The sequence below is a fragment of the Myxocyprinus asiaticus genome, chromosome 4 (assembly GCF_019703515.2).
Source record: "Myxocyprinus asiaticus isolate MX2 ecotype Aquarium Trade chromosome 4, UBuf_Myxa_2, whole genome shotgun sequence".
NCBI lineage: Eukaryota > Metazoa > Chordata > Actinopteri > Cypriniformes > Catostomidae > Myxocyprinus > Myxocyprinus asiaticus.
The window spans coordinates 59,809,698-59,818,264 of NC_059347.1; the positions used below are offsets into that span (position 1 = coordinate 59,809,698).

The following is an 8,567-nucleotide window of genomic DNA, read 5'->3' on the forward strand; positions in this document are numbered from 1 at the left end:
AAACTTGCATAGCATCACGTGACACCCTTTATTCGTAATAATTTCACCACAACAGTCGATGCTACAGTATATCCTATACAGTGGAAAACAACATTCTGTGTTTTAAAAAAATTGAAATTTGTGTCTAAAATAAAATAAAAGTAAATAAATAAAAAAAAACATGGGAGAGGGATCAATAGGACAGCAAATGTACGAGTAGCCTTACAACTAGTGTAACACACACACACACACACACAGTGATATTTGTAGTGTAGTGATGATGTAGGTGTAATCATTCTAAGATCTCCTTTTCATGCAGCGTGAAGAGAATGCTGTGCATTTACTGAATCTTTATTGTCAGCAAGTGAGATTATATAATTCTATAAGAAATAACACTCAGCACTGACAAAAGATATCTGCTGGAATTAATGTATTTTTGAAACATATTGGGGCACATATCAAGTCTCTATTCATTGATCAACGTTCATTCTCTTTGTATAATGCCACAGTCACACAGGATGAGCAGCATCAGGTTCCTGAGGTTGTGGGAACTGGACACTTTGGCTTTTATTCTGTGCCTGGACTGTGATATATATACATGCCAGGAGTCAGGGGCCACTGCATGTAAACTTCCCACTGACACTTTTGTTTCACCCTCCATTTGGTAATCTGGAAAGGCAACAGCTAACTTCTAAAGATCCTAGTTCACTTGGGTAAAAGTAGAAGTGTAAATGAACATTCTAGTGTTGGATTTACAATAAATCAGCTGAAGTTTTTGTTACAGATCATTCTCAGGAAACACTGCCATTGTGTCCCTTTCACTTACAACTAATAACAGGATTCTGAACCTTAAATTTGTCACATTATATAACAGAATTAAATCTGTTTAGTAATTAATGCAAAATACCTGTAAAAATAAAACATGAATTACATTTTTACATTTTGCATTTGGCCAATTTGCACTTCTCCATTGAGTACCATGACATTTCAATGGGTTATGTAGAACAATATAGAATTCTACCTGCACTAAAAAATAAAATAATAATAATTTTAAGATTTATGCATTTGAATTTCATAACAAAATTCCATCAAATTAAATTGAGCAATCTTTAAGAAGAAAATAATAATAATAATAAAAATATATATATATTTTAAGTTATGAAATGTTTTAATTGAAGCGTGTAAATCTTAAAAAATAGGCTCAATATTTTTGAGTGTATATTTTAATGAAATATCATGCTTTTACTGTCTACAGTTTTTATTTTTTTTTTTATGCTTAATGCTTTTTTCTGAGAAAATGCTAAATGTGTGTTTGTCCCTCACTTTCTTTTCAACCCCTGCAAACAATTTAAAGCACATTTTATTTTATTTGTTTGGTTTTTTTTTTTACATTTATGAATCACATAAACTGAAATGGTAAATTTTTTAGTTATTATAATTTAAATGAAACATTTTATTAACTTGTAGTTCTTTATTAATTTTAAAATCTTAATTCATATGTATAATATTTGAGAATTACTCACTTGAATTTCATGAACGTTTTTATGAAATTAAAATTCATAAGTCTTAAAAATAGGCTTACAAATGTGATGCTGTGACATTTCCCAATTTAAACATAATGGTATGATCTTTTTGACATCATATCTGAGTGACATCTTTAAAAAAATTTAACCACATAGTTCATACAGGAGTAAGTTTCTCTTATAAATCTAAGGCAAAAAAAAAGGAAAATCTCTTTAGAATCGTGCAGAAGTCAGGTATCCACATTACCAATAGAGAAACGTTTTTACTTTGTAAAACAATAGTGACTTGCATTAATATGTTGCCTTCAAAAAAGGAATTATTAAATCTCGTAACAGATTAAATAGTGACACAGCTTTGTTTCTGTTTCTAAAGACTGTTTCGGCAAGTTAACAACACCTGCAAGAAACTTTCATAAATACCAGCATTGTGTACGACTGGCAGTGTGTTAGTATAAGAGAGAGACAAACAGGTAGACAGAAACACACACTTATGGTGGATTTCTGAGAAAAGCATTTTCTTGGAATAATTGATTGTTTATACCCAGGGCAAGGCATTTACATCTCTCATAGGCGTATCTTATAGGCGTATCTCACCTATATAATAAGAAACAGATGTAAAGCCACATAAGCAAATTCCTCTGGAATCTTTAAAGGGGTCAGACTATAAACCCGGTCCTGCTGAAGGATAAAAATGCCATTAATTTAAACCTCACGGAAGCTCAGTAATTGCACCATTAACGTCATAATTACTGCACAAATCCAAACTAGGAGCAAAAACAACAAGTTCAGGGAAATTAGTGTGTATTTGACTGTATGTGTGACTTCTCTCTGTGTGTGTGTGTGTGTGTGAGTGTGTGTCACTGTAAACATGGTGTTTTGAATGTAAAATGCTGACATTAGACTCTGTTTCAGGTTGTCCACAGAAAGGTCCAGACTGAGGGAGAGAGATAAAGCAGCCTTTTGTCTTTAATCACCCTGTCTGTGTTTTGCTGTGATATTTTCTGCTAATTATTGATGGCTCTTTTCCAACCTCAAGCTCTTTGTGCAGGGCACAACATGGAACGCATTTAAAGACACATAAACAAACATATGAAGGTTTTTGAAATTTTAAATGGCATATATGCCATTTTTATAACTATATTAAGAGACATTATACATGGAATATTTGTACTCTTAAAAATGCATTTGTCACACCGCAGAACAATAAAAAATTTTCTTTTAAAAGATAAATGGTGATCAGTTGTAGGAACTAAGACACACACACACACACACACTTTTCTTTTCTTTTTTTTTCTTTTTTTTGATTTACACATGTCAATTTCATTACAAAATTCCATCAAATTGAATCGAGTAATCTTTAACAAAATTTAAAAAAAGAAAAAATATTTTCAGTTTTAATTAAATTATTTTTATTTATAATTTTTTCATTTAAACCTGGTAAAAAAAAAAAAAAAAATAGCAAAGTTTAAGGTTTTTGGAATAAACCAAAAACAGAACAAGTTATGATTCTGCACTATTTCTAGGTCATTAATCAAATGCATGCTGTTATTAAAGCAAAAGGGGCACATACCAATAACTAAGAATTCTGTGATTTACGCACAAAAACATTTTGTTTTAACGAATGCCTAATAGAAGCATTTATATCTGTGAGCTCAGACTTCTCTTTTGCTGCAGAATCAAATCACTATATACTGTCTTAACATGTTGGTGCTTTAGGGGATGTGTGTGTGTGTGTGTGTGTGTGTGTGAGAGAGAGAGAGATAGAGAGATTGCACGCAATAGTTAAAAAAGTGAGAAATGATTGCATGACATTCAGTTTTAGATGTGCATGTTGTTCTGGGAATGACACCCTAAGGTATGACAGAGATTTGTGCATGTGTGTCTTTTCTTTGCTATACTTTAGAGACAAGCTTGTGCTTAATGGTAGAAATATTAATAAACAAATGCTTTTTTATTATTATTCTAAATATGCAAAAAGTCTTGTAAAGTTTGGATTTGTCTATAGTAACTAGCTTTATATAAAAACAAAAAATCTACAGTACGTCCTCCGTTAGATAAACGTGTGTGTGTAGTGAATGTCGATGTGTATTATGGGGTGATTATTTGTGTGTGCCTGTGTGTGTAGGGGGCGTGTGTTTATATAATGGGGGGCTGCACTATATAAGAGCTTCCAGTGGGACTCAGCTCAGAATTCAGAACTTGAGATCTGTTCCCACACAGTCTAGACTGAGTTCTGCAGTAGCCATGGTAACCACCATGCTGGGATTGCTGGGAGTTATGCTCTGTGCCCATGCTGTTAGCTCAGAGGTCATGCCACAGGCCGACTTTGACGTCAAGGGGGTAAGAGTCAAGACATTAAGAGGAGAAATCGAAGTTGGATATTAATTTAGGCTGAAATCAAAGAAACTGAGAATAAAGATAGAAACTGCAAAACTGGAGTAGACAAGGACAGGCAAAAAAAAAAACAAAAAAAAACAATGGTATATAACTGTGGAGTTTAACAACTTTATAATTACTTCTGCTGACTTTACACTTAAAATTGTATTTTCTTTTGAAACAACTGATGGTGGAATTACAATATACACCTGAAGAATACACAATAGGGCTGTACAATTAAACAAATGATTGAGATTACAATTACAGCTGCCACAATTAACTATATGCAAATTATCTATATACAAATTGCTATTATGTATACTCCAGTTGCATCAACATTTTCTATTTACAATGTGTTTTCTGCAGAGGTTGATTGTTTTTGATGTTTAATTTATTAAAAATATACGTTTTTCATTCTACTTTGAATCATTAAGGCACTGTTTTGATTTTCTTATGTGTAAAATAGCAATTGTAATTCAAGAACACAGTTCTCAGCTTGTTCTGGAAATGTAGCATGCATAGAGAATATAGCATGCAATTTCCATGCACAAAATAAGTATTTTAATGTAAATTAGAATCGAAATTAATCACAATTACAATCTCAAAGGAAATAATCGACAATTATTATTTTTGTAAAAATTGTGCAGCACTTTTATTTTGCAATTTTTGTATTGCAACAATTGTATCAAAACATCAAGTATGCAGCCTGAACTATTTTTTCTGTGATTTTATTTACAGTATGTGGGTAGGTTACAATTAAAACTAGTAATTAAAAATAGTTCTGCAGTTTAACCAATACATTTTTTAAACATTAATGATTTAATGTCTCAAAATTAATAGGTCATTAAAACTACATGTATAACAGCTATTCAAACAATAGAAAGATGTTGTTTAAAATTACACTGAAGGAGGGACCCAAGCCATATCTAGGTACTAAATATCAGAGACTTAGGGTCCCCAAGTTGGGGATGCACTCTTTTGACCTGGGCCAATGAGCAACCATCTAGATCAACGAAGCAATCACACAGCCGTGCACTAGAAACCAAGCAGAACACCTTAGCAACTGCATAGCAACCACCCACAACACCTCTACATCATGGCGAAAAGTTTTGCATGAACAAGCACCACTCAGATTTACTTCAGAAACTGTAAAAATCGAGTTTTTACATCTGTTGTTTAAAATGGCATGTGCCCTTCTCATAGGTGGCTGGAAAATGGTACCTGATTGGTTTTGCCACCAATGCAGAGTGGTTTGTCACCCGTAAGGACAACATGAAGATGGGTGTCGCCATGCTCATGCCAAATGACGAAGGTGACCTGGAGATGGCATACTCTAGCCTCAAGTAAGATTATTTATGAATAGAATGTTTTCAAAACGCAGTGTTGGGGAAGCAACTTTGAAACTGTAGACTGTCAAACTAAACTTTTACTGAATTAACCTACTCATAATTAAAGTAGTTCAACTACAGTCGAGCTACTCTTTTAAGGAAGTAACAAAAAGTTGGTAACAATATCTATTTACAAATAACTATCTGATAAAATGATTTATAATTTAATCAGAGACGTGTTTTCTCATAGAGGTATAAAACTTTGTGGCTTTTCCTCTTTTTACCATAGAAAACAATCCTTATAAGTTTCCATTAAGTTTAAGAGGTTTTCTAAAACAAGTGAGTAACACTTGTACTGTTCACGGTCAGATGTGACCGACCATTTAAATGAATAGGGATATTAAGTAATAGCATTGAGTTATAGAGACCAAGCAACAATAAAGAGGAACAGTGAGGCCAAAAGGGGAACAATGAGGCCACCTATAGGCTATACTTGTCATTGCTATGAGATTGTCATGTTTTTGTAATTTTTTTTCCAGCAGACGGAAACTGAGGCCACTTATGCATGACACATAGCTTTTTACTGAAGTGATGGTAATAAAAAATGTGCTTATTTTCTTTTTAAAAACAATGTATGGTGCAATTTGAGCTCATTGAGGTCTAAATCCATATAGTCCACCACAAAAATGCAAAAAATAAATAAATGTGATAACTATGCAAGTTAGTTAGTTAAGAGATGTGACACACAAAATGTGTATTGGTAAATTGTTGTTACACAAAGACCCCAAACAGTACAAGTTTTAGCGCAGAATAAATGGCGATAGCGTTTGGTCATGCTACTCAACGGAAAACTAGCTCCTTTTTAGAGACATTGTTATTGGAATAGCTTTCACGCTACTAAAAATGTTAAGTTAGTAGCATCGCAACTTTAGTTCTGCATAATGGAAATGCAAAAATATATATATATATTTCTTACTTTTTCCATGGTGTCTTTCCAGTCCTGATGGCACATGTTGGAGAATGAATCATCTGGCTCAAAGAACTGATGTTCCCGGGAAATTCAGCTTCCGCAGCGAGCGTGAGGACAATACATTCTTAAATCCAGACATAACATACAGTTCTGAATTTGACAAGACTTTGGTTTAAAATAAGAAACGATGTGTTTGTTTCACAGGCTGGGAGAGTGAAAATGACATGCGTGTTGTGGACGTGAAGTATGATGAATACGCTTTGATCCACACCATCAAGACCAAGGCTGGCTCCACAACTCTACTCAATAAACTCTACGGTAATATCCCTTGTACAGTTTAAAGTTAATCTGTAGTCAACATAATATTAATACTGACTACTTCCTTTTATTGACGTTCTTACTATATTTATTTACTTCATTAAAATGTAGCTAATAAGCTCCACCACTGAAACAACTTTCTGTCTCGGCTGACGTCACCAATACTTCTTTCTTATTTTTCCTCCCCTCCAACCACATCTCACCTGTCATAAGACACAATTTTGTTTTTGACAGTCTAATCAATATAATCCCAGTGGATAAAATCAAGTCCCATCCTACATTTTTTCCTTTTTTAATATACAGTTTTACTCAAACACATAACTTTACAAAAGTAAAATGGGATGTGAACACCGTTTAATGTTGACTGTAGAGCCCTAGGTCACACTTAGAATGTACAAACCATGTTTACTATACTTTGATAACTTGAATTGTTTTGGGAAAGTGATGGCTACCAGTCCAGCCAACACATTGGCAGTGAAAAGTACAGTGGTGATCCCATGGATCTGTGATATTGTCGGAAGTTATGAAACCAAATTGGACACAAATATTGACCCATTTACCATTGTCATATTTACATGGTAGAATACTTCAAAGAATACCATGATAATACCAAAGTACAATGTCTAGAAAATCATGGTACTTTTTGTATGTGTGCTAGAACTTCGTAACAAAAACCTTGCCCACAGTGTAAATTCAGGTTTCAGTATGTTTGTGTTGTGTTTTGTGCAGGTCGAACCCCAGACCTGGGACAAGATGTCTTGGACAAATTCACAGAGTTCTCTTTGGAGCAAGGCATCCTGCTGGAGAACATCGCCATCCTTCCTAAAAATGGTAAAACGCTGTCAATTTTGGCTAGAAACGTGCTATAGAAAATGCAACGCGTACGAACGCAACAAAGCATGAAATGTTTATGTACTTGTGTGGAATATGTTTCGGGCCTTATGCTTCTGTGCGTGCATTATAAATCTATCTGATGTGTTGATGTGGTTATTATTCTATCATCTTTTCTACCTAGATGAGTGCCCTTGAATGGTGAATTTGAAGATGCTACCTGACCCCTGACCCTTCTGCAAGTCTCCCAGTGCCCCTAAAGAATACTGACTGTAGTGAAACATTTAAAGCGTCCCCCAGTGTTTATTCTTTAATAACCAGGCTTTTTTTAACCTTAAACTTATCTGTTTTTTTCTTTAATTTCTGTCTGAGTTTGGACCAATAAAATCTTTTGTGATACTCAGTTATGAGACGTTTTGTGTCCTGATTTTTAGTATTTAAAAACTGAAATGTAGAACATGATGTATGTAATCGTTGCTCTAAAATGTACTGTGCACAGTGGGGGAAAAAGACCAGTTTTTATACACTATGTATTATGTACATACAATAACAGTCAAATAGTTTGGACACATCCACTTATTCTTCATTACTATTTTGCAGCATTTTTCACATTTTAGAATAGTGTGTAGTCATCACAACTTGGATTTGTGTAGTGACCCAAAAAAGCTTATAAAACTCTTACATTTGAGCTTTTTTAAAAGTAGTCAATTGCAACTAGTAGATTATTACAGGGCATTCGTCCACTTCTTGAGGTGCATCCTAACTTTTTAAACAATACTGAAAAACTACCATGTATGCTGGACACTACTCAACTCATCCAATTAAATAATAATAATAATAATAATAATAATAATGAAAACATTAATTCAGTAAAGTGTGTCCAAACTTTTAACTGGTAGTCTAGATATTACATACAAGTACATAAATGATCAAACTTTTCGAAAGACTGATAAAATGCACACATTGAATACATATCAAGCTGTTTTGGATAAAAGCATCTACCAAATTAATGTAAATAGGAATAGGTCCCAGGTCTGAACTGAGTGTTTTTGGTATTTTATGAAAAGACCATGAGAAAAGTTCTGCATACTTTTAGGGATAATTCACCCCAAATTAAAAATAATTTACTCACCCTCACGTTTTTCCAAACCCATTTGACATTATTTCTTCTGTGGCCTCAGTCACCATTCACTTTCACTGCATTGCATACTTTTCCATACAATAAAAGTGAATGGTGACTGA

The 8,567-nt window shown here is 33.7% G+C and overlaps 1 protein-coding gene across 1 annotated transcript; it reads left to right on the plus strand.

Moving 5' to 3' along the window:
• The first annotated feature begins 3,674 nt into the window (after nucleotides 1-3,674).
• zgc:153704 (Lipocalin-like) lies at nucleotides 3,675-7,728 on the plus strand. The gene is made up of 6 exons (XM_051696434.1): nucleotides 3,675-3,842; nucleotides 5,082-5,221; nucleotides 6,205-6,284; nucleotides 6,381-6,494; nucleotides 7,224-7,325; nucleotides 7,510-7,728. The coding sequence occupies exons 1-6, from the start codon at nucleotides 3,747-3,749 to the stop codon at nucleotides 7,521-7,523; spliced, it is 546 nt and encodes a 181-aa protein (XP_051552394.1). The 5' UTR covers nucleotides 3,675-3,746; the 3' UTR covers nucleotides 7,524-7,728.
• Nucleotides 7,729-8,567: the final 839 nt, after the last annotated feature.

Excerpts from the sequence above, each read along its gene's own strand:
- zgc:153704 (XM_051696434.1), top strand. The coding sequence starts at position 3,747 with ATGGTAACCACCATGCTGGGATTGCTGGGAGTTATGCTCTGTGCCCAT. Across the intron at positions 3,843-5,081 it reads CCGACTTTGACGTCAAGGGG|GTGGCTGGAAAATGGTACCT; the intron begins GTAAGAGTCAAG and ends CCCTTCTCATAG. Across the intron at positions 6,285-6,380 it reads ATTCAGCTTCCGCAGCGAGC|GCTGGGAGAGTGAAAATGAC; the intron begins GTGAGGACAATA and ends TTTGTTTCACAG.